Consider the following 25003-nt stretch of genomic DNA (forward strand, 5'->3'; position numbering starts at 1 on the left):
CCCCTTTGAACCCTGTTATAGTGTTGGCCTTCACAACACCCACTGGCAAGGAGTGTTTTTACCTAAGGATGGCCCTGCCAATAACCTGCTAATAATGATAGGATTAGGATTTAACCCATTCTGCACTGGTTGTTGGTGTAACCATTTTCAGAACATCTGTACAGATCAATCAGGAAAGGCTTCTCAGTCAGGAAAGGCTTCCACTACTCAAGTGGAATAGTGAACTCTCGCCCTTATTCCACAAAGTACTCAAGCATGTGCCTAACTTTAGAATTCAAGTAGTCCCAGTAAAGTCAATACACATGCACCATTACCTTGCTGAATCAGGCTTCCATGAAGTCCTATGCCTGTTCAGTCTTAGCAGCTTTAATAGTGACCAGAGAGTGAAAGCCAAAATCAGAGGTGATGTGTGAAGTCTTGTAAATTAGATCAGTTATACTCAGGGTATGTCTAAACTACAACTTTTAGCCATCGCAAGAAATGTCAGCATGAAGATGCCACAGTCGTATCGCTTTTGCGTGTGCATAGTTGGTGCAGTCCAAGGCCAGTATCGGCAGTACCACCGCTATGGACCTCGTGCCAGGGCCTAGTCAGGAAGTAAAGAAGCACGCACATAAGCATGGCAGTAAGTCTTCCTCTAAGCTAAGAAGGGAGAGACCCCTTCCATGAGTTCCAGTCATGGGGATGAAGCAAGCCCTAAAGAGCACAAACACAAAAAGAAGCTGCATAAATCGATGGATCCACCAGTACTGAGTGCAGATTGGCACACACAGTCAACATCTCTCAGAATCAGAGAGCCATCCGTTCCGGGAAAGATCGCCGCTCCGCTTCTGGGGACTGAGAAATTGCCCTTGATTCTGGGGAGGTCAGGAAAAAGCACTATAACCTCAGAAAGTGTTTGCCTGGGAAAGCCATGGTCCCCACAACTTCTAGGGCCTTCTACTTCCAGGGAGACACTATATGCTGCACCAGACACATCACATTTGAAGCACTCTTCACCCCACTCTGGCAGTATACATACTTCCATCTGCTCCAACAGTACTGCTGACGGAACAGGTCTCCGAGTTTTCATCTTTGGAGGACTCAGATGAGGATCAGGGACCATCCATCCCTTTCTGCCACTATGAGTACCAACAGAGACCTTCTTCATCATGGCAGTATCTTCCATTCCATCTGCTGCAGAGCCACTGATTTCCTGTGCCATGGGGCCCTCCTCAGCACCCATCAGATCCATCCTGCTGGCCCTACTGGGGATCCTGGCCCCAGTACTCCCCCTTGTAACCCATCCATTCTATAAAGGAGGTTTCACCTATTTCACCATCTTGGTGCCTTCGAGTAGATACTTTGAACCAGTAATGGAAGATGAGCTTCTCAGACCGGATCCAACAATACTACCAAACAGGAGAAATGACCATCATCCTCTCCTGATGTAACAGTATCTTCAACATGCCCTCTATCTCCTGCTGACTACTGCCAATTCCAGGATCTCTTGCATAGACTGCCCGGAGAACCTCACATTCCCCTGGAGAAGATCCAAGACACTCAGCATAAGCTGCTGGATATACTTCACTCATCGAGGCCAACCACAGTCGCTCTCCCAATCAATGGTGACATCATCAAGCCAGCTAGCACAGTTTGTCATACGTTGGCCACATGTACAGTTACCTCAAAGGGGCAGAAAAAAGATACTGTGTACCAGCCAAGGGCTCTGAGTACATAGTACTCTCACTCTCACCTCCCAATTCACTTGTGGCCCAGACAGCAATGGGACAGGTGAGGCAACAGTATCCACACTCCACCCCATCTGACAGGGAGGGCAAGGACCTTTTAGGCTGCAAAAGGGCTGCAAAAAGGACTGGACCTTTTATGCTGCAAAATCTTTTCTTCAGCCAACCTTCAAATCAGGATTTCGCATTATCAGGCATTATTTGCTGGATCCGATTTCCTGAATTACAGCAAATTGGAGGACTTGCTGAGAAACTGATGCAACTGGACCAGGCCTGCTTCCAGTCGATAACTGAGGAGGGGAAGCTGGTAGTGATGCCCTCACAACAGAAACCTCTTTGTGCTCAATGGCCATAGGCATTGTCATAAGGAGGCAGTTTTGGCTCCATTCCACTGGTTTTCCCACGGAGGTACAAAATACCATTGAAGACCTCCGTTTTGATAAATCCTGTCTTTTCAGCCAGAAAACGGACTATTCCCTCCACACCCTCAAGGATTCGAGACTACACTCTTTCTTGGGTGTTTACACACTGGCACTGAAACATAAGTTCTACATTACAGAACCTCCCAGTTTTTCTATCAACAGCCTTATGAACCATCAAGGAAGTGTCAGATGACTCAAAGATCACATCCTCTAGGACCACCCTCAAAGTCTTCCTCTTCCCAAATGCAACTCCCCCACAGAAGAGGTATTTCTGAGGAACCCTAGCATGCTGTCAACCACCTTGCCTGCTGCCACACAACCATCCCACCCACTTTGGGGGTTATCTAGCACTCTTTTTAACCAGCTTGGAGTCCAATAACAAAAGACAAATCAGTGGTAAATGTCATCCACTATGGCTATACGATTGAGTTCATTATGCTACCTCATCCACAACACTCTCCCTGATCCCTCCTCAGGGACCAATCTCACAACAGCATCCTCGCCCTGGAGGTGGACTCTTTACTACAAAGAAGTGTGATAGAGTGGGTTCCTCCAGACTATCAAGGGATGGGGTTCAATTCAGCTTACTTCCTGATACCCAAATTGAAGGGTAGGTGGAGACCAATCCTGGATCTCCGTTATCTCAATTGCTTCATCTGCAAACCCATTTCATATGGTCACCTTAGCAGCCATCATTAGAAGAAGGTTTATGGCTTTTGTCATGCAGGATGCTTATTTTCACATAGACATCCATCTGGCCCACAGATGATTCCTGAGGTTTAAAATAGGCCCTCAGCACTTTCAATACAGGGTCAAGAACATAAGAACATACGAACGGCCGCACCTGATCAGACCAAAGGTCCATCTAGCCCAGTATCTGTCTACCAACAGTGGCCAATGCCAGGTGCCCCAGAGGGAGTGAAGCTAACAGGCAATGATCAAGTGATCTCTCTCCTGCCATCCATCTCCATCCTCTGATGAACAGAGGCTAGGGACACCATTCTTTACGCTTCCTGGCTAATAGCCATTTATGGACTTAGCCACCATGAATTTATCCAGTTCCCTTTTAAACATTATTATAGTCCCAGCCTTCACAACCTCCTCAGGTAAGTAGTTCCACAAGTTGACTGAGCGCTGCGTGAAGAAGAACTTCCTTTTATTTGTTTTAAACCTGCTACCTATTAGTATAGGTCCTGCCATTTGGACTCACCACTGCTCCCTTCACCAACGTTTTCTCTGTCATGGTGGCCTACCTCAAGCATTATGGGGTCCTTGTATTCGCCTATCTTGACAACTGGCTCCTAGTAGTGCAGTCCAGAGAAAAAGCCTGGATTTCAACCTCCAGATTGCTCAGACTCCTTTCCTCCCTCAGAGTCAGCATCAATGTCAAAAAATCAACTTTGGACCCCACACGGTTCCTAGACTTTATAGGGGCCTCCATGAACTCAGTCACAGCATGAGCATAGCTACCAAGGGACAGATTCCAGTCTCTGCAGGAACTCGTAGCCTGAGTGTAGTGAGGCAGAGTGTAGAGTGGCCTCCCTCTTAGCCTGATGGAGAGGAATGGCCCCATACCTCCCCTCCGCCAGTGGATGGAGCCAAGCCAGCCAGAAGCAGAGGGGCAGGACAGGAAATATAAAAGGCAGGCCCTCCAGCTCAGTTGAGCCAGAGCCAGGGAAGGAGGCAGATTTCCCTGCCTTGCTGCCAAACTCCCGCCCAGTGACCAAGCGGTGCAGCGCCATGCCCCCAGAGGAGACCAACTGTGTAGAGGTGTTGTTGGTACTGCTGTCTGCTGTTTATCCTGAAGAGATTGAGGACCGATGAACTACGGAGCCATGCCAAGGAAGGGCAGTAGGAAGTAGTCCAGGGGAACCAGACATTAGACCAGTTGTGTTGTGAGGAAACGAGTTGTCACGTTTTGGTGACTTCCCCACGGACCCCTTGGCGGGACCACCCACCACTGCTAGGGCCCGGGACAGGGACATGGTGGAGTAGGGTGGGCCTGGCTCTCCCTGCCCTCCTGTCACCAGCCCCACTCCTGGGGAGGTGGATTACTTACCCTAGGCCAGCAGGCCTGTGCCTTGTTTTGTGGCTTGCCCCAGCCAGGTAACTGTGGACCCCGAAACTGTAATTGCTGTCTGCTCCTGCCCAAAAGCTGAAGCTAAAGACTGCTCCTTGCTCTGCCCTGCCTGAGGGTCAGAGCCCCCAGACTGTCAATTGCTGTCTGCCCCATCCAGGAGGCTTCGGCTAAAGACTCCCTGTTACTCTGTCCTACTCAGAGGGCCAGAGCTACAGACCGCCTGTCCCAGTAAGGTTACTTCCTGCTGTACCCTGACCAGAGGGCCAGAGCCCTAGCCTGCTAATTGTCTGCTTGCTGTTTGGCATAATAAGGTAGAGTGGCCTCACTCCAAGCCTGACAGGGAGGGACAGCCACATAAACAGTACATTAAGCAGTCAACAGTCCTGTTCAGGCCAGGACTTGCCTATCCCTCCTTGGCCACGTGGCCTTGTGCACATACGTCACCACCTTCACTCGCTTCTGTCTTCACTACCTCCAGATGTGGCTCAAGAGAGTTTACTCAACAGTGTGCCATGCCATATATCTGGTTCTGATGGTTCCTCCTGAGGTATTCTCTTTCTTCCAGTGTTGGAGGGATCTACAAGAAAAGTTTGGGGGTCCCCTTTCTCCCATCGTCCTCAGACAAGACAGTCATCACCGATGTGTCCCTCATAGGATGGGGAGCACACATGGGAGATAGCATGAACCCCTCAGGAATCCAGGATGCACATCAACATTCTGGAATTCAGGACTGTAAAGAAGACATGCCAAGCATTTCTCCCATCCATTCGCTCCCATCATGTTCTTATCAATGCCACCCCCATTTACTACATCAACAAAAAAGGGGGCACGAAGTCAACTACTTTGTGTGTGGAGGCAGTCAATCTATGGAATTGGTGCATTGCCCACAAGTTCCTGTTATCTGCAGCCTATCTTCTGGGGACTTAGAACGTAATTGCAGACTCACTCAGCTGACAGTTCATGACCCATCATGAGTGGGAATTCCATGACACCGCAGTAAGCAACATCTTCAACCAATGGGGAACTCCAGCCAGGGACCTCTTCTCCTCCCCCGTCAACAAGTTTAGCACATACTGCTCCAGGAGAGGTATTGGTCCCCACTCACAAGGTGGTGCATTCATTCTCCACTGGTCAGACAAGATCAGCTACACCTTCTGCCCTCTACCATCCCTGCCATGAGTACTCCAGAAGATCAGGTGGGATACAGCAACAGTCATCCTGATTGCCCCACTCAGACGCAGACATTTCTGGTTTCCCAACCTTCCCAACATGTCAGCTCACCCTCCACTTCCCATCCCCACTTCCCCTGAGCTATTGACTCAACACAGCAGCAAGATTAGACATTCTGATCCACAGACACTTCACCTCAGAGCATGATATTTGGATAGGCATCTTCTCTACAAGAGGCGTGTTTATCAGAAGTGCAAGACATCCTCTTGAGCAGCAGGAAGGAGTCCATTCGGCGTTCTGACTGAGCCAAGTGAAACTGCTTTGCCTCCTGGGCCCAACAGAGAGGGCTTTCCCCAGAACAGATGGAGATTCCCCATTTTTTGAATGAGCTCCTGTCCTTGAAGGCATTGGGTCTTGCCCTCAACTATTTCAAGAACCATCTAGCAGCAGTTAGCACTTTACACCCTCCACCTCACCTCCAATGGAAGGCCACTCCACATTTACACACCCATTTACTGCTTGGTTTTGGAAGGGCCTCATCAGAACCTTTCCATCTGTACAACCTATTGCCCCCCAATGGGACCTTAACAGAATTCTGCTGGCACTAATGAAACAGGTCTTTGAGCTGCTAGCTCCCTGCTATATGTCCTTCCTTTCCATTAAAGTCGCCTTCCTTGTGGCTACCAGTTTGGCAAGAAGGGTAGGTGAACTTGGGGCCATGATGGCAGACCTGCCTTTCACCACTTTCCATAAGGATAAAGTCTCCCTGTGTCTACATCCCAAGTTTCTGCCAAAGGTCATATCCCAGTTTCATATCAATCAAACCATCCACTTACCCGTTTTCTTTCTGAAACCTCATGCTTTGGAATAGGAGTGACAACTTCTCTCCCTTGACAGCTGTTGGGCCTTGGCCTTCTACTTGCAGAGGACAAGACTGGTCAGGAAATCTCCTAGATTGTTTATCACAATAACCAGGAGGGTTAAGGGGCAGGCAATCTCCACAAAGAATCTCCAGTGAGGTGTATTCACTATGCTATCAGTTGCTGGGAGTGCCTCCATCCCCTGGAGTGAGGGCCCATTTCATGAGAGCCCAGGCTTCAACCGCAACCACTCTCCATGTTGTTCTGCTTTGGAACATACATAGAGCAGCCATGTGAATTTCAGTATATATCTTTGCCAGGCATTATGCCTTGTTGCAGGACTCTGTGACAGATGCATTTAGCGCAGCTGTCCTCTGCTCAACCATTCCATCCTCACCTTTGCACCTTCCTCCAACTTAGGTACTGCTTGTTAATCGCACTCAATCGAATACGATAGGGATCATCACTCGAAGAAGAAGAGGAGATTACTTACTTGTAACTCAAGGTTCTTTGAGATATGTGTTCCCTAACTGTCTTCCACTTCCCGCCCCCCTTGCTTTCAGCTGCAGATCTCTTGGATTTGCAGTGGAATAGGAACTGGAGATGTGGTCGGTCTTCCCCACCCTTTAGCACCCCTGATGGAACCATGAGGTGAGCCAAGGGTGCATGCGCATACCAACGGATATTACTACTTGAAAAATCTGCAGCTCCAGATGCATGGTGCACATGCATAAACCCTCAGTGGAATATGGATAGGGACCACACATCTCAAAGAACCTCCAGTTATAGGTAAGTAACCTCCTCTTGCCATTGGGAATATTGAAATGCCAGTAGCGATCCTGGGCGACCCAGCCTACCCCTTGCTCCCCTGGCTCATGAAGCTGTACACTGGCCACCTTGACAGGACCAGGAAATAATTTAACTACCAGCTCAGCAAGTGAAGAATGACAGTTGAATGTGCTTTTGGTAGATTGAAGGGATGCTGGCATTGTCTACTCACAAGATTGGATCTCTGTGGAAAAAATATCCCAATGGTTATAGCTGTCTGCTGTGTCCTGCATAATATCTGTGAAGCAAAAGGGGGGAAATTGCTGCAGGGTTGGAGCGTGGCGGTGGAGTGGCTATCTGCTGAGTTTGAACAGCCAGACACAAGGGCTAAAAGAAGAGCTCAGTGTGGAGCCAATCGTGGAGCAGCTGCTACCAGCGGTACTCCCGCTCCTGCATGCTGGGATCACAGTCTCATGGTTGGTACCATTCCCGATGCTGCTGCTCCTCCCAGTCCCAGAACAGTGGCAGCTCGTATGCCAGCCCGGCCTCCCTTCATAGTCGTCAGTCAATGAGACAGGCTAGTCAGGCTGAACAGCCTGCTCTGCTGGTGCCACAGCAGGTGCAGTGGCACCGGGCTTCTTGGCCGGCACCGTGGTACCAATGGGCCCCATGGCCCCCGATGCAGCCCTCGGTGGTGACTCACTCGGTGGCCAGAGCCTTGGAGAAACTGTTAGCCCTTCTATCTCAGCCTCCCAGAAAGGAGTCGGTGGGGTGTTCATCTCTGGTTCCGCATCCAGAGGACGACCAAGTGGTGAGACATCTGGCACTGGTGGGCACGCAGAGTATCGCACCACCATTCTCATCCTCTCCTGATGAGGCAATTACAGCCCCTCCTCCACCTGTTCCGCAGGAGGACTCTAAGACCCAGGAACTGTTGAAAAGGGTGACATCAAGCCTCAACCTTCAATCCGAGGATGTGGAGGAACTCTCGGACTCCCTCTTCAGTGTCTTCTCAGCCTTGGCACCGGGCAGGGTGGCCCTCCCACTCCACAAAGAAGTTCAATTTGTGGGGCTCTCTGTCCAAATTCGAGGACTCCCTCCAGGAGCGTGACAAGAAGGAGTTCAAGGCTCTGATGGAGAAGGGTACAACGGCTGACAGAGTGACCTTGCAGGCAGCATCGGATGCCACAGATACAGCTGCAAGGTCTGTGGCCTCCACAGTGTCCATGAGGAGGGCGTTGTGGCTCCTGCTGTCTGGGCTGTCTAGCAAAGCACAGAACTCCTTGCAGGACCTTCTGTTCGATGGCAAGGCCCTGTTTGCAGAACAGACGGACGTGAAATTGCACGGCCTGAAAGATTCGTGCACAACTCTTAAGACACTTGGTCTCTATGTCCCGGCTCCAGCCAGGACCAAGTTTAAGCCTCAGCAGGCTCCCACCCAGGTCACCCACTCTAAATACGAGCCTCCTTATGAAAAGTCATGGAACTATTAGAAACACCTGCAGAGGCTGTCCTGGTCTGCCCCCCAACCTGGGCCTTCCAAGGGCAAACAGGCAGAAAACATCAGTTTTGACAGGATGCCCAGGGGCGACTTACGAGTTCATACCAGGGATCGATCCACAATAAATCTTCTCTTCTCCAACCACTTGTGTGCTTTTCTCCCGGAGTTGTCACGGCTGACCTTGGACCGCTGGGTTCTCAACACCGTCTCCTGGGGTTACACCCTCCATTTTACGTCTACCCCATCCAATCACCCTCCATCCCCTCTCAAGCAGGAGATGGGGTGAATCCTTGGCCTTTGAGTGTGGAAGTGGTGCCAGCAAGTTCAGAAGCAAAGGGTACTACTCCCGCTATTTCCTTATCCTGAAGGCCAAAGGGGGGCTCAGGCCCATCTTGGACCTGTGAGGTCTGAATCGGTACATGATAAAGCTCAAGTTTCACATAGTCTCTCTGGCCTCCATCATCCCCTCCCTGGATCCTGGGGATAGGTTCGCTGCCCTCAATCTTCAGGACACGTACTTCCACATTCATATATTCGAGGGGCACAGGCACTTCCTCCATTTCACGGTTGGGCAGGAACACTACTAATTTACGGTCCTCCCGTTTGGCCTGTCCACTGCTCCCAGGGTGTTCACAAAGTGCATGTCTGTGGTGGCGGCCTATCTCAGGTGTCGTGGAGTTCAGATCTTCCCCTATCTCAACAACTGGCTGGTCAAGGGCAGCTCCAGGTCGCAGGTGCAGGATCACGTGGTGCTCCTCCTGTCCACATGCGCCACCCTGGGCCTGTTGCTAAATGACACCAAGTCCACGTTAGTCCCAGTGCAGCGCATAGAGTTTCTCAAGGCAGTCCTGGATGCAACAACAGTCAGGGCCTCCCTCCCACTGGACAGATTCAAGACCCTAAAAGGGCTCATAGACACAGTCACAGGGTTCCCCGTGACCACAGCCAGAGCATGCATCCAGCTCCTGGGTCACATGTCGGCATGCACGTATGTGGTTCGTCACGCCAGACTCAGGATGAGGCCCCTCCAGCTCTGGTTATCCTCAGTGTTCTCCCAGTCCAGAAACAGGATGGACAAAGTCCTCACTGTGCCTGAACCGGTGATCATCGCCCTACAATGGTGGTCCTCCCCAGGGAACACGCTACATGGGGTTCCATTCAGGGGCAAGCCCCCATCAGTGGAGCTGGTGTCCAATGCATTGGACCTGGGGTGGGGAGCCCACGTGGGGAAGGTTCAAACCCAAGGTCTGTGGTCTGCGCAGGACCTTGCCCTGCATATAAACTTCAAGGAGCTCAGGGCAGTCCGTCTGGCATGCGTGGCCTTCCACTTGCACCTGGAGGGCAGAGTTGTCAGGGTTCTCACAGACAACACAGCCTCGATGTTTTACATCAACAGGCAAGGCAGGTCCCGCTCCTCTGTCCTCTGCCAGAAAGCCCTCAGGCTGTGGGACTTCTGTTTAGCCCACGAGGTTTGCCTACAAGCCCACCACTTACCAGCGCCCAGAACTCACAGGCGGATCACCTGAGCCGAGACTTCTCCTCTCAGCATGAGTGTTCACTGCACCCAGAGGTGGTGCACAGGATTTTCCAAGAATGAGGAACTCCCCAGGTGGACCTGTTCGTGACTCTGCAAAACCGCCAGTCTCCCCGCTTCTGCTCCAGGGCGGGTTGGGCATGGGCGCCATCTCCGATTCCTTCCTCCTATCCTAGTCGGGCCAGCTTCTCTATGCCTTCCCCCCGATCCCGCTGATCAGCAAGGTCTTAGAAAACATAAAAATGGACAGGGCCCGGGTCCTCCTGGTAGTGCCAGCATGGCCCAGGCAACATTAGTACGGGCTCTCACGAGCCTGGCAGTCGCCCCACCATTGCCATCCTGCCTGGACCTGCTCTCCCAGGACCAGGGCCACCTCCTTCACCCCAGCCTAGCGGCACTGCACCTCATGGCGTGGCTGCTCAATGGTTAGGCCAGGAGGAAAGGACATGCTCAGAAGAGGTTCAGCATATCCTCCTGGAAAGCAGACAGCCCTCCACACATCTGGACTACCTGGCAAAGTGGTCTCGGTTTTCCCGGTGGGCAGCTGATCGGGGTGTTTCAAAGGCCAGAGGAGGAGCAACAGGCAGGGCAGGAGCTAGGCAGCTGGAAGAAAGTCAGTCTCAGCTTGCTTGGAGTGCAAGGGGAGGACCAGAGCCCTGGCCTTGGGCTGCCCTCCCCTCAAGATGGACTTGGCTGAAAGTCACTGATTTCTGTGCTAACAAGTTCTGTCCTACGCTGTGTTCCTGTTGACTATTAAACCTTCTGTTTTACCGGCTGGCTGAGAGTCACGTCTGACTGTGGAGTTGTGGTGCAGGGCCCTCTGGCTTCCCCAGGAGCCCCAGCTGGGCAGACGCGCTGCAGGAAGTGCACAGTGTGGAAGGGGATGCTGAATGCTCTGAGGTCAGACCTAGGAAGGTTGAAGCTATGTAAGCTTCTTGCCCTGGAGACAGTATGCTCAGAGAGAGGAGGCATGCACCTCCAGAGTCCTGACTGGATTCATATGGAGTAGTTCCAGAGCATCATCCTGGTGATTCCGTGACAACGGGTGGGAGAGGTGGGATAAACTGCACCCCATGGACACAGCGTCCTGCAGTAAGGGACTGGGGAGCAGTAAAACGAAGGGGGATTAGTGCTGAAGGCTCCAAGAGGTGCAGTTCCAGGAGGTGGAGGAGCTTACGGCTTCACTCTGAGATAGAGTGGACCCCCGAGAAGGGCTGTCCCACTGAAGGGGTTCCTCCCAGGGATCGTGGGGCGCTGAGAGAGCACAGGCCTGTGAATCCATGACCACTTGGGAACAATGTGGAGATGGCCTATAACCATCTTCTTAAGAAAGACATTGTAGAGCTGTGCAGTGTGACAAAGTTCCTCCTCTACCTTGGTGGGTCCTGCGCTTATTGGCAGATTCTCTCACCTCAGTGATCTGCCTCACAGTCTGGATCAACTCCTCCTGTGTCTGATCAGGAGTTGGGAGGTTTGGGGGGAACCCGGGCCCGCCCTCTACTCTGGATTCCAGCCCAAGGTCCTGTGGATTGCAGCTATCTATAGTGCCTCCTGTAACAGCTGCATGATAGCTACAACTCCCTGGGCTACTTCCCCATGGCCTCCTCCAAACACCTTCTTTATCCTCACCACAGGACCTTCCTCCTGGTGTCTGATAACGCTTGTACTCCTTAGTCCTCCAGCAGCACACCCTCTCACTCTCAGCTCCTTGCGCCTCTTGCTCCCAGCTCCTCACAGGCACTTCCTCTCCTCTGGCTCCTCCCTGCCTGACTGGAGTGAGCTCCTTTTTAAACCCAGGTGCCCTGATTAGCCTGCCTTGAATGGCTGTGGGTGTTCTAATCAGCCTGTCTGCCTTAATTGGTTCTAGCAGGTTCCTGATTACTCTAGTGCAGCCCCTGCTGTGGTCACTCAGGGAACAGAAAACTACTCAGCCAGTTACTAGTATATTTGCTCTCTACCAGCCTCCTGTACCCCATTGGTTTGGGTCTGTCACAGCAGAGAGAGAGGGCTGCGCATTGAAAAGCTCACTAAGGCACAGCTGATTGCTCAGTTGGAAGAGGAGAATTGCTCTAAGGAGCTGGTTCCTGACCCAGCTTGGGCCGCGAGAGAGGCTGGGAGCAACCAGGCAGCCCCAGGGCCCGCATCAGCTCCTGACCCAGCTGTGGCTTCAAGAGAGGCTGGGGGCAGTCGAGTGTCCTGGAGACGCATGTCCCAGACCGACAGGGGTCTCCACTTGGTTCCCCGTCAGGGATCTGAGACGGATGGAATTGGAGCTGAGATCAAAGGAGTCAGAGGACCATGAGAGACAGAATGAGACATGGCATGAAGCAGAATAGCAAGAGAAACAGAGGCAGCATGAACTAGTGATGACTGAGCTGAAAGGCAGAAGGACCTGCCCAGGAGTGAATGGGGTTGGACTCTGGGGTGCCAATTCCACAAGGAATCTCAATACTAAATTGCTGCCCCAGGTTAAGGAGCGGGGAGATATAGATGCCTGTCTCACGGCCTTTGGGAAGGCTTGCAATTGGAACCAGGTTGGCCCTGCAGAAAGGCTCTGGTGTCTAGCCCCCTTCCTGGGTCCCAAGGCCATAGAGCTGTTTAGCTAGATGGGTGGGGTGGCAGGCTGGCTCTCACTCCTGGCCCCAGCATCTATGTCTGCGTGGACTCTCCTGGGCTCAGGTCCCTCGGACCTCCAGTCAAAGTGGAAGGTGGTGGTCAATGGGGAGACATTTCTAGGGTGGCGAGACCCTGCAATAGAAAGAACTGTTGTCAGGCCCCAGGTGGTTTAGCCTCACCAGATGCTGAGAGGCTGTGTGACCTGGGTGAAGGTCCCAGGGATGAAGCCCCTCACCCTGCCTATGGCCCAGATCACTGTGCAGATGTAACCCACACACCTTCTGGGTGTGGTGCTCTGTCCCATCTAGTGGCACCGAGACCACTTAGAGAGAGAGTTAACTGAGTCTGTTCTACAGCCTTAGCTAACAGCCAGTTGACTTTTAGCTCATGCGGTAGAAGCTCATGTACTAAGCTCCCGAGGTCCCCGGTTTGATCCCGCCTGCTGATGACGGAGGTCTATCGGTGTTACACAGAAACAGGAGGGGTTGGGCTGGCTGGTAATTGGGGTTCTCCAAGATATCGGCTGTCACCTCCTGTTGGGGGATGATTGTGTCTCTTTGGGACAGGATCCAGGGCCTGCTCCTGTAACAGCCGAGAATTTGAATTTGAATCCAGAGAACCAATTGGCTGAGACTGAAGTAGTCAGTGAAAATGCAGATGACCTTGCTGGCAGGGGGAGGAGCTGCTAAACTCAGGATACCTGCCTTTCTGTAACCAGAGCCCTGGAGCTGGTGAGACAGAGAGATACTTCCTACCCCCCTGCATATGGGGGAGGTGCCTCATGGTGGCTCTGATGCTATGAGCAAAGCAGTGGGCTCGCTGCCTGCCCTCACTGGCCCAGCAGGGACAAAGCTGAGCCCAGGAAGATTAGAGACCCCAGCTGAGTGTGGGGAACCACAGCCAGGGCAAGACACCTGCTACCCAGGGCTGCCTTGTCCAGAGGTACAAAAGATCCAGGACAAGGATAAAGCAGCCTTCAGACACCTACCTGTTATAGAGGAGTCTTTTCGAAAGGTGGCCCTGGACTGGGTGAGGGACGAATGGGAGGGGAAGACCTCCCCTGATGGAGAATCAATATTGGAGTATGTACTGACTTTCCAGGAAAAGCTCGCTGAGCTCGTGTGTCCGGCCAGGGAGAACCTAGCCAGGGCCCAAGGAAGGCAGAAGGTCTGGTACTACCGCTCAGCCTTTGGCACCGGGGACCAGGTGAGGGATCTCATCTTGATGAGGAAAAATAAGCTGCAAGCTGCCTGGGACAGGCCCTTCAAGGTGAACAAGCAGCTGAATGAGGAGAACGATGTGCTGGAACTGCCCAACCAGGCTCACAGCCACCGAGGGGAGCCGGTCAATATCATGGAGCCGTACTGTGACAGGGAGAGGCTGATACTGGCCATGTGTGGCCAGTGGGAGAAAGGGGAAGATCCCCTGGTAAGTCTCTTCCTGAAACAGGAGCCGGCCCCTTGCTGGAATAAATTCCCCTTTCTGACCAGCTAACCCTTGTCAAGCAAGCAGAGATCAGAGAGATGCTGCATTCATACCAACAGCTGTTTTCCAACTGGCCTGGGCTCACTAAACAAGCTGTCCACTGGGTGGAGACTGGAACTGGCCCTACCATCAGGTGTCCCCCATTCAGAGTAACTGGGAACACAGCCCAGGCCCTGGAGGGAGAGGTCAGAGACATGCTGGCTTTAGGGGTAATCCAGCCATCCACCAGCCCCCGAGGGGCCTCCCATGGTGCTGGTCCCCAGGAAAGATGGGTCCATCTGATTTTGTGGCCTAACAGAATCTCAGTGTCATCACCCATGTATGGTGCCTGCCCATACCAAGCCTGATGAAATCCTAGACAAGTTGAGGGGGGTCTCGATACCCCATGACCAGGGATCTCACCAAACACTACTGGCAGATGCCTTTAGATCCAGATGTCAGGTTGAAACTTGCTTTTGTCACCCCTTTGGGCTGTAAAAGTCCCTGGTCCTATTTTTCGGGCTCAAGGAGGTGCTGGTCACCTACCAGCGCCAGGTGGATCAGTTACTGAGGAGGATGGAGAATTTTACCCTAGCACACATTGATGATATTTGTGCCATTAGCCAGACCTGGGAGGACCATGTGTGCCAGGTGAAGACGAGGTTGAGTGTAAAAGCTGACTGTAAAAGCTGGGACGTGGAAGGTGGGGATGGCAGAGGTGTTGCACCTGGGCCACAAAGTGGGGAGCGGCTGCCTAAAGCCGGAACCGGCCAAGATGAGGGCAATCAGAGATTGGCCTTCTCCCCAGACTAAGAAACAGGCCCAGGCCTTTATTGGGATGGTGGGGCACTACTGGAGGTTTGTGTCACACGTTAGCTCTGTGTCAGCTCCCATCACTGAGCTATGCAACAAGGGTAAGCCAGACAAGCTGGTCTGGACTGAGCAGTGCCAGAGGGCTCTCTGCATGCTGAAGAAGGTCAAGGGCCCAGTGCTGGGAAACTCAGACTTTGACAAGCCCTTTATGGTGTTCACCGATGCCCCAAACACAGGGCTGGGCGCAGTGCAGAGGCAGGCCAGTGCAAAAGGGGGAGAAACATCCCATCACGTACCTGAGCAGGAAGCTGCTGCTCCGGGAGCAGGGCTATGCAGCCATAGAGAAGGAATGCCTGACCATGGAGTGGGCTCTTAAAAGACTGCAGCTGAATCTATTTGGATGGCACTTCACTGTGTACCTGGACCACTCACCCTGCCGTGGCTGCACCAGATGAGAGGAGCCCAGGAGCGGCACCAGGGTTTTTGGCACCCTAGGCGGGGATCCTTCTGCGCTCCTGGTTGGTGGCAATTCAGCGGCGGGGTGGTCCTTCCGCGTCCCCGGTCTTCGAGGCACTTCAGCGGCAGGTCCCGGAGCGAGTGAAGAACCTGCCGCAGAATTGCCGTCAAAGACCCGGAGCGCAGAAGGACCCCCCAGCCGCCGAATTGCCGCCGAAGATATGGAGCACGGAAGGACCCCCCCCGCCGCCGAATTGCCGCCGAGGGACGCACAGTGCCACCCTCCCAAATCCTGGCGTCCAGGCGGTTGCCTAAATGGAAGCGCCAGCCCTGGAGGAGCCAATGCCAAGCTCCTGAGTTGGAGTCTGTCCTTCCAGGATTATGAGATGGAGGTGGTCCATGTGCTCCCCCAGAGTCCTGACTGGCTTCATAGGGAGTAGTTCCAGAGCATCGCCCTGGTGACTCCATGACAATCACCTACTTATTAAAGACTGAGATCTGTGCTAAGTGCATTCTATCACCAAAGAGGTGTAGGGCCTCCAGAAAGAGGCAGCATTTTCAGAAAAAGAGACTTTCTACATTAGCAACCCATACTCTCAGATTACATCAGCTCATAAACAACCATTTTGACAGGTTGCTCAAGAATTGCAGTGCCACTTTTCAGGATCTAGACTTTTGCATCTTTCCTTTCAGAAATCAGCCGAACTTCTTCCAAAATATATGGGCTTCAATTACAATAGACCATTGAGTACTAGAAATAGTATCAGTCAGATACTCCATCCAGTTTGAACAAAAAATCAACAAAGAAAAGTCCGGACTGACACCAATTCAAAGAATAGAATTTACAGGAACTGTTATAGTTTCTAGAGCTGTTATAGATTCTATAACAGCCAGAGCATATCTGCCTCAGGACATATTCAAGAACATGTCCACTGTCATATCGCAGATTCAGTCAAGTCCAAACACCAAAGTGATGACTTCCCCAAGTCTTCGTGGACTTATGGCACCTTCCTTGCATGCAGGTTTGGCTAAAATCAGTTGATGTTCGGAGCAGGCATTGCTTAGCTATGCCTCTTTTAGTACCACAAAATATCCCAATGTCCCTAGATTGATGGGAAGATTCCAAATGTGTTTGAAAGAGGCTAACGTTTGCACCACACCTTCCATCCACATCCATAGTGACAGATGGTTCCCTCTGGGGGGCACACATGGATCATTGCAGTGTGCAAGGCCTTTGGATTCCAGACAAAGATCAACTGCATATATATGTGTTGCAGCTCAGAGCAGTTCACAGAGCCTGCTCGGTATTCCTTCTGTGTATTCAGGGTCAATCAAATTCAAATCATGATGGACAACATGACTGCCATGTTCTATATAAACAGACAGAGGTGCAAGATCATCTTTGTTGTGTCAGGAGGATGTTTAACTATGGAACTGATGTATCCGTTATCAGATAATCCTTACTGTGGTTCTCTACCAGGTCTGTAGAATATCTTGGCAGACAGGCTGAGCAAACATTTTTCGTCCAACCACGGATGGGAGATCAAGGACTTGGTCATACACAGTATCTTCAGGGATTTTTTGAGGAAAAAATGTTTTGTTTGAAAAAATTTACTGAGCACTAGTCCTATAACATTTGGATTCTGAATAGAGAAGGAACTGAGTGGCAGCTGGGCCACTCCATTCTTTATGCTTCCAGTGCAGAGCACAAGGACACTCAAGGCACATGCACAGCCCCAACAGAAACTACTGGCCAAAAAACCATGCACATGTGCGCGTGCACTACCAGCAGTGGAATATATACATAGACAACACTTTTCAAAGAACTCCAGTTACCGTAGTTACTACTTGGAGAAGTAGCCTCTCTTTCTGTGATCTAATGACAATATAGTTATGAAAGCTCTAATTTCTAGTTGCTTCTTGTAGTGTCCAAAAAGATGTTGCCATCTGATTGTTACTTGGTGGCCTATATGAAATGAATATGGTAGCCTGAGTAAAGTCTTTAGTGAACAAGTGTTAAATCATGAAATCACCACCACAATTGTCACTAATTGGCCCTTTAGTTAGCAATCTCAGCAGAGAAGGTGAACAACAAATGGGCCAAGAAAACTGAATACCCTCTTACTTCTAGAAGTGGGGCCCTCATGTTCAGGGCTGAGCATACTAGGAAAGCAGGATGGAGAAGCTTCCACTTGTGTCCATGCACAAATAGAGGATGTCATATTGTAGAGCTGCCAGCTCGGCATCTTTCACCACCATTAATTTCAATAAAAAATTGTTTTAAAGGTTTGGATAATTTTATTACGATAACAGAATAATAATGTTGCTTACTGCGTACGTACTGAAATAAAGCTAATCAAACTTCATGCTTCTGGATGTTCTAACTAACTACTGCAGAGTTGGGAAAGCATAAACTCTTCTTTCCCTTTGTCCAGCATTATGCAACTGCTAAAATACAGGATAGGTATTTTCCTCCTTTCTGTAAAGAATCACATAGTAATCTGTTCTGGTGATGTGATTCTGGACTTGATGAATCGATGGAAAGTCCTGTGTTCTTATGATCTTCTGTAGGGTCAAGAATGTGATTGGGTACTTTATCATCATCAAAGCAAGGCTCTTTCCATACTGATAAGGCAAAGCTTAAAAGGATATATGTAGCTTTCTGGAGGTTGAGCTAGAATGTGCCCACAACATGTGAATAACAAAGAGGAATAAAGTAAACAACAGAATAACAAATTCTGAAAATATCTGGAACTCTAGAATGTTTCTTCTCTGTTCAATTTCCAGTGCATATAGAAAAGAATGACAAACGTGGAGGAGACGGTCTGGCTGATCCTCTTGTAAACAAAGTAAGAAATTAGTTTCTTCACTTCAGAGATGAATAGTATAATGAATGGAATAAACTATGTTCTAGCATGTGGCTTGAAGGAATATTAAAGACTGTACAAAGTGAATTCCTCTTGCTGAGGATTCTTCGTGAATGCCCATGTGAGTGTTAATTTTATTTGGGGCTGTCAAGCAATTAAAAAAATTAATCGTGATTAATCGCATTATTAAACAATAATGGAATACTTACGGAATAATGGAATAATTTGTTTAAATATTGGATGTTTTCTACATTTTCCAGTATACTGATTTCAATTAGAACACAGAATAGAAACTGTATAGTGCTCACTTTATATTTATTTTTATTACAAATATTTGCACTGTAAAAAACAAAACCATGCTCCACACCTCGTCCCTCTCAGATTTTGGAAGGCACTTCTGATTCTTAAACCTTGGGTGGAATGCTGTAGCTATTTTTTAGAAATCTCACTTTGGTATCTTCTTTGCGTTTTATCAAATCTGCTGTGAAAGTGTTCTTCAAACAAACATGCTGGGTCATCATCCGAGACAGCTATAACATGAAGTATATGGCAGAATGAGGGTAAAACAAAGCTGAAGCCAAAGACATACAGTTCTCCCCCAAGGAGTTCAGTCACAAATTTAATTAATGCATTATTTTTTAGTGAGCATCCTCAGCATGGATGCATGTCCTCTAGAATGATGGCCAAAGTGTGAAGGGGCATACGAATGTTTAGCATATCTGGCACATAAACACCTTGCAACGCCAGCTACAAAAGTGTCATGTGAATGCCTGTTCTCACTTTCAGGTGATGTAAATGAGAAGCAGGTAGCAGCATCTCCTGTAAATGTAAACACACTTGTTTGTCTTAGCGATTGGCTGAACAAGAGGTAGGACTGAGTGGACTTGTAGACTCTAAAGTTTTACATTGTTTTGTTTTTGAGACTAGTTATGTAACAAAAAAAATCTACATTTGTAAGTTGCACTTTGATGATAAAGAGATTGCTCTACAGTACTTGTATGAGGTGAATTGAAAAATACTATTTCTTTTGTTTTTACAGTGCAAGTATTTGTAATAAAAATAATAATATAAAGTGAGCAGTGTATACTTTGAATTCTGTGTTGTAATAGAAATCAATATATTTGAAAATGTAGAAAAACATCCAGAAACATTTAATAAATTTCATTGGTATTCTATTGTGTAACAGTGCAATTAATCATGATTAATTTTTTGAGTTAATCATGTAAGTTAACTGCACTTAATTGACAGTCCTAATTTTATTATGTTTTGGGATAATACCCTAAAGTCCAGTAGCTTTAAAGTACTGTAAAATCTGCCTCTTGCAATTCTGCACTATCCAAGAAGGAGGGTGGAAGGGGCCTTCTCATGGCAATGCTGTGCTACTTATTGAGTACAAGAGATTAATTTTAGAGTAAGAGTTTAAGAGAGATTGCCAAACTGTAATCTCACTAACAGACTGTGGGGTTTGGCATCTTCACAAACATCTGTCTGCCATTTACCCCTAGATAAGTAAAGCCATGTTAAAGTGACTTCACAAGACCTATCTGTAAGTCTGTAATTGCTTACAGCACTCAGACGCATATAACCTAACAATAGAAATATTTAGATTATGTTGACTATAAAGCAGTCAAAGGCAAAATCTTTTTGTCAATTTTTATTCTTACTAAAACATTTCCATATAGATTTACACATGTGCAGCTTTATGCAGTTAACTATGATGCTGTTCTATATTCTTTTGTACCTCATGCTCCTCACTGTAGTTAAGTCAATGGAATTACATTCAGTTTAAAACAAATGGATACTAAAATACTGATTTTTTTATTGTTTTGATGTACTTTGAGGTTAAACAACAGAGGCATGGGCCGGAGACAGATTTAGTGGAAATACAAAAGACTCAGCAGCGGCATTTGACAGACTGGAGTTTTGCTGAACATTATGAGCCACGTCTTCTTCTTCAGGTATTTATGAGCTCTGATTCTCATAGGCACAATAGCTCTGGGGGCTGGTGCATAGAGTGCTAGTAACAGGATACAGAGCTTTTTGTGTATTATGTGTAGTGCTGGGGAGGAGCCGGTGGTCGTGGTACACATAGGTACCAATGACATGGGGAAGGATAGGAGGGAGAGCCTGGAGGCTAAATTTAGGCTGCTAGGTAAGAGATTGAAGTCCAGGACCTCCATGGTAGCATTCTCTGAAATGCTTCCAGTTCCACGTGCAGGGCCAGTTAGACAGGCAAAACTGCAGGGTCTCAATGTGTGGATGAGACAGTGGTGTAGGGAGGAGGGTTTTAGATTTATTAGGAACTGGGGAAGCTTTTGGGAGAGGGAGAGCCTATATAGGAAGGATGGGCTCCACCTAAACCAAAACAGAACCAGATTGCTGGCGCTTAAAATTTAAAAGGTCGTAGAACAGTTTTTAAACTAAGGACAGGGGGAAAGCCAACAAGTGCGGAGGAGCATGTGATTCGGACATCTCTTAGGGGAGGATCTATAAATAGAGATTCCCTATGTCCTAATAAGGAGGAGAGGATGGAAAATGATAAAATACAGGGAGGATCTGATGAGAAAAAGTCAAATGAAAAAAAGTCTCATTCAATTATGTCATGCAACAGGGGGCAGCCAAAAAATAACTAGTTTTTAAAATGCTTATATACCAATGCTAGAAGTCTAAATAATAAGATGAGTGAACTAGAGTGTCTAGTATTAATGAGGGTATTGATATAATAGGCATCACAGAAACCAGATGGAATGAGGATAATCAATGGGACACATTAATACTAGGATACAAAATATATCAGAAGGACAGAACAGGTCGTGCTAGTGGGGGAGTGGCACTATATGTGAAAGAAAGCATAGAATCAAATGAAGTAGAAATTTTAAATGAACTAAATTATACAATAGAATCTCTTTGGATAGTAATTCCATGCTTGAAAAATAAGAATATATCTCAGTAGGGTTATATTAGCGACCACCTGACCAGGATGGTGTTAGTGACTGAAATGCTCAGGGAGATTAGAGAGGCTATTAAAATAAAAAAATCAGTAATACTACTACTACTAATAATAATAATGGGGGATTTCACCTATCCCCATATTGACTGGGTACATGTCACCTCAGGAAGGGATGCTTTCTTAACACCTTAAATGACTGCTTCTTGGAGCAGCTGGTCCTGGAACCCACAAGAGGAGAGGCAATTCTTAATTTAGTCCTAAGTGGAGTACAGGATCAGGTCCAAGAGGTTAATATACCTGGACCACTTGGTAATAATGACCATAATATAATTAAATTTAACATCCCCACTGTGGGGAACCTCCACAGTGGCCCAAAACTGTAGCATTTAATTTCAGAAAGGGGAACTGCACAAAAATGAGGAGGTTAGTGAAACAGAAATTAAAAGGTACAGTACCAAAAGTAAAATCCCTGTAAGTGGCATGGAAACTTTTTAAAGAACCATAATAGAGGCTCAACCTAAATGTATACCCCAATTTTAAAAACATAGTAAGAGAACCAAAAAAGAGCCACCATGGTTAAACAACAAAGTAAAAGAAGCGGTGAGAGGCAAAAAGGCATTCTTTAAAAAGTGGAAGAGAAATCCTAATGAGGAAAATAGAAAAGAGCATAAACTCTGGCAAATGAAGTGTAAAAATATAATTAGAAAGACCAAAAAAGAATTTGAAGAACAGCTAGCCAAAGACTCCAAAACTAATAGCAATTTTTTTTAAATACATCAGAAGCAGAAAGCCTGCTAAACAACCAGTGGGGCAAAAGGAGCACTCAAAGACGATAAGGTCATTGTGGAGAAACTAAATTAATTCTTTGTATCAGTCTTCACTGTTAAGGATGTGAAGGAGATTCCCAAACCTGAGCCATTCTTTTTGGATGGCAGATCTGAGGAACTGTTCCAAATTGAGGTGTCATTAGAGGAGGTTTTAGAACAAATTGATAAACTAAACAGTAATAGGTCTCCAGGACCTGATAATATTCACCCAAGAGTTCTGAAGGAAACTCAAATGTGAAATTGCAGGACTACTAACTGTCATATGTAACCTATCATTTAAATCAGCTTCTGTTCCAAATGACTGGAGGGTAGCTAATGTGACCCCAATTTTTAAAAAGGGCTCCAGAGGCGATCCCTGGCAACTACAGGCCAGTAAATCTCACTTCAGTACCAGGCAAATTGGTTGAAACTATCATAAAGAACAAAATTGTCAGACACATAGATGAACATAATTTGTTGGGAAATAGTCAAAATGGTTTTTGTAAAGGGAAATCATGCTCACCAATCTACTAGAATTCTTTGAGGGAGTCAACAAGCATGCGGACAAAGGCGATCGAGTGGATATAGTGTATTTAGATTTTCAGAAAGCCTTTGACAAGGTCCCTCACCAAAGGCTCTTAAGCAAAATAAGCAGTCATGGGATAAGAGGGAAGTTTCTCTCATGGATTGGTAACCAGTTAAAAGATAGAAAACAAAGGGTAGGAATAAATGCTAGAAATGCTCTTCTCTCTTATTTCCAGGGGTCTGTACTGGACCCAGTCCTATTTAACATATTCATAAACAATCTGCAAAAAGGGGTAAACAGTGAGGTGGCAAAATTTGCAGATGATACACGACTACTCAAGATAGTTAAGTCCCAGGCAGACTGTGAAGAGCTACAAAAGGATCTCACAAAACTGGCTTACCGGGCAACAAAATGGCAGATGAAATTTAATGTTGATAAATGCAAAGTAATGCACATTGGAAAGCATAATCCTAACTATATATATACAATGATGGAGTCTAAATTTGCTGTTACCACTCAAGAAAGAGATCTTGGAGTCATTATGGATAGGTCTCTGAAATCATCCACTCGATGTGCAGCGGCAGTCAAAAAAGCAAACAGAATGTTGGAAATCATCAAGAAAGGGATAGATAATAGGACAGAAAATATCATATGGACTCTATATAAATCCATAGTACGCCCACACCTTGAATACTGTGTGCAGATGTGGTCACTCGATCTCAAAAAAGAAATATTGGAATTGGAAAAGGTTCAGAAAAAGGCAACAAAAATGATTAGGGGTATAGAACAGCTTCTGTATGAGGAGAGATTAATAAAACTGGGACTTTTCAGCTTGGAAAAGAGGCGACTAAGGGGGGATATGATAGAGGTCTATAAAATCATGAGTTGGTATAGAGAAAGTAAATAAGGAAATGTTATTTATTCCTTCTCATAATACAAGAACAAGGGGATACCAAATGAAATTCATAGGTAGCAGGTTTAAAACAAACACAAGAAAGTATTTTTTCATGCAACACGCTGTCAGCCTCTGGAACTCCTTGCCAGAGAGTGTTGTGAAGGCCAATACTATAACAGGATTCAAAGGGGAGCTAGATAGATTCATGGGAGATAGGTCCATCAATGGCTATTAGCCAGGATGGGCAGGAATAGTGTCCCTAGCCTCTGTTTGCCAGAAGCTGGGACTGGGTGACAGAGCATGGATCACTTGATGATAACCTGTCTGTTCATTTCATTTGAGGTACCTTTCAGAGGACAGGATACTGGGCTTGATGGACCTTTGGTCTGACCCAGTACGGTCATTGTTATGTTCTTATTTTACTGATAGGACACTGATTCAGATTTGGCCCTGATAAATGGTTACCAAAAGCCATTATTCTTCAACTGCTTTTTGGTGACTTTTACTAAATGAGTTTGTCATTTTAATCTATTTTGTAATTTTGTTCATGACTCAAAAACAGCATTGTAATTGTCCATTTTAGCATTGGAGCCCAGACTGAACATGTGATAGAAGAGACTTTCTTCTTATCCCTAGGATTGGCTTTTCTGTGGCAACAATGACATTGGCTGCAAGGGTTAGGAACGCTTCCCTGCATCCATTTTATGTATAAATGGAAGACGTTAGTGTTCATGACTGTCAGCAAGAACAAAGAGTCCTTGTCCTTCAAGTTCTCCATGGGCAGTACTCCTATGGATACATGTGCAGTACTCCCATGGATATGGGAAACCCATAATAGAAATAGGATAATGACTGATATTTATCTTAAAGGAAAGAAGAAACAAGAACTGTAAAAGATTAATCAGAGTGCAGTACTGCCAATACATTGTGGCCTGTTCTTTCCTCAGTGTACCCTAGGATTGTGCCTGTTAGGAGTATCCCAGAGTTGTACTAACCCAGAGAGTATAAAGAGGTATTCTGCCATGAACCCGAGGGGGAGTAGAGATGGAGCAGACCCTGTGCTCTGTTGAATTACAGAGGCTGTAGTTCTGCTTAGCTTTTTGTACTCTTCCCATCACACTGAGCACACATGTAAAGACCAGGTAGAATCTGGTCCTAAATTACAATATATGGGAAATTCCTACTAATGCGATGGACCTTAATATCTATACCACTGGTAGTAATTAATAAAGATGGTTATAAAATGTCCATGAAAACAAAATTTCAACACAAAATGGAAGTCTTGTAAAAACTTTTCCTTTTTCTCATCAGCTCTAGTAATTAAATTTCTTCATTAAAATTGGCACATACCATTTCATTTTCTGTATGGAAAGCAATATACTGTCTGCCACACCTTTACATATCCTTTTGCATTTTGCTGTTAAGGAGTTTTCTTTTGTAAACTGAATATTCAATTAACTAGAATTTATTCATAAAATAGATTCAACCCAATAATTTATGATATATAAATGAATTTCAGTCCCATTTCAGCTCTAGCATTCTGCAAAA

The 25003-nt window shown here is 47.4% G+C and overlaps 1 protein-coding gene across 6 annotated transcripts in view; it reads left to right on the forward strand.

Annotated features, from left to right (window-relative positions):
• Positions 1–25003, forward strand: part of SPAG17 (sperm associated antigen 17) — a 328728-nt gene that overhangs the window by 141053 nt on the left and 162672 nt on the right. For all 6 annotated transcript variants that reach the window (XR_007769040.1, XM_050921082.1, XM_050921091.1 and 3 more), the window contains exons 15-16: positions 18199–18260; positions 20120–20236. Coding sequence is in view for 5 of the 6 variants with exons in the window: in XM_050921082.1 (XP_050777039.1) it covers positions 18199–18260; positions 20120–20236 (179 nt within the window). In the remaining variant the exon portion in view is untranslated. The remainder of the gene's footprint in view (positions 1–18198; positions 18261–20119; positions 20237–25003) is intronic.

Source organism: Gopherus flavomarginatus, chromosome 1, assembly GCF_025201925.1.
Source record: "Gopherus flavomarginatus isolate rGopFla2 chromosome 1, rGopFla2.mat.asm, whole genome shotgun sequence".
NCBI lineage: Eukaryota > Metazoa > Chordata > Testudines > Testudinidae > Gopherus > Gopherus flavomarginatus.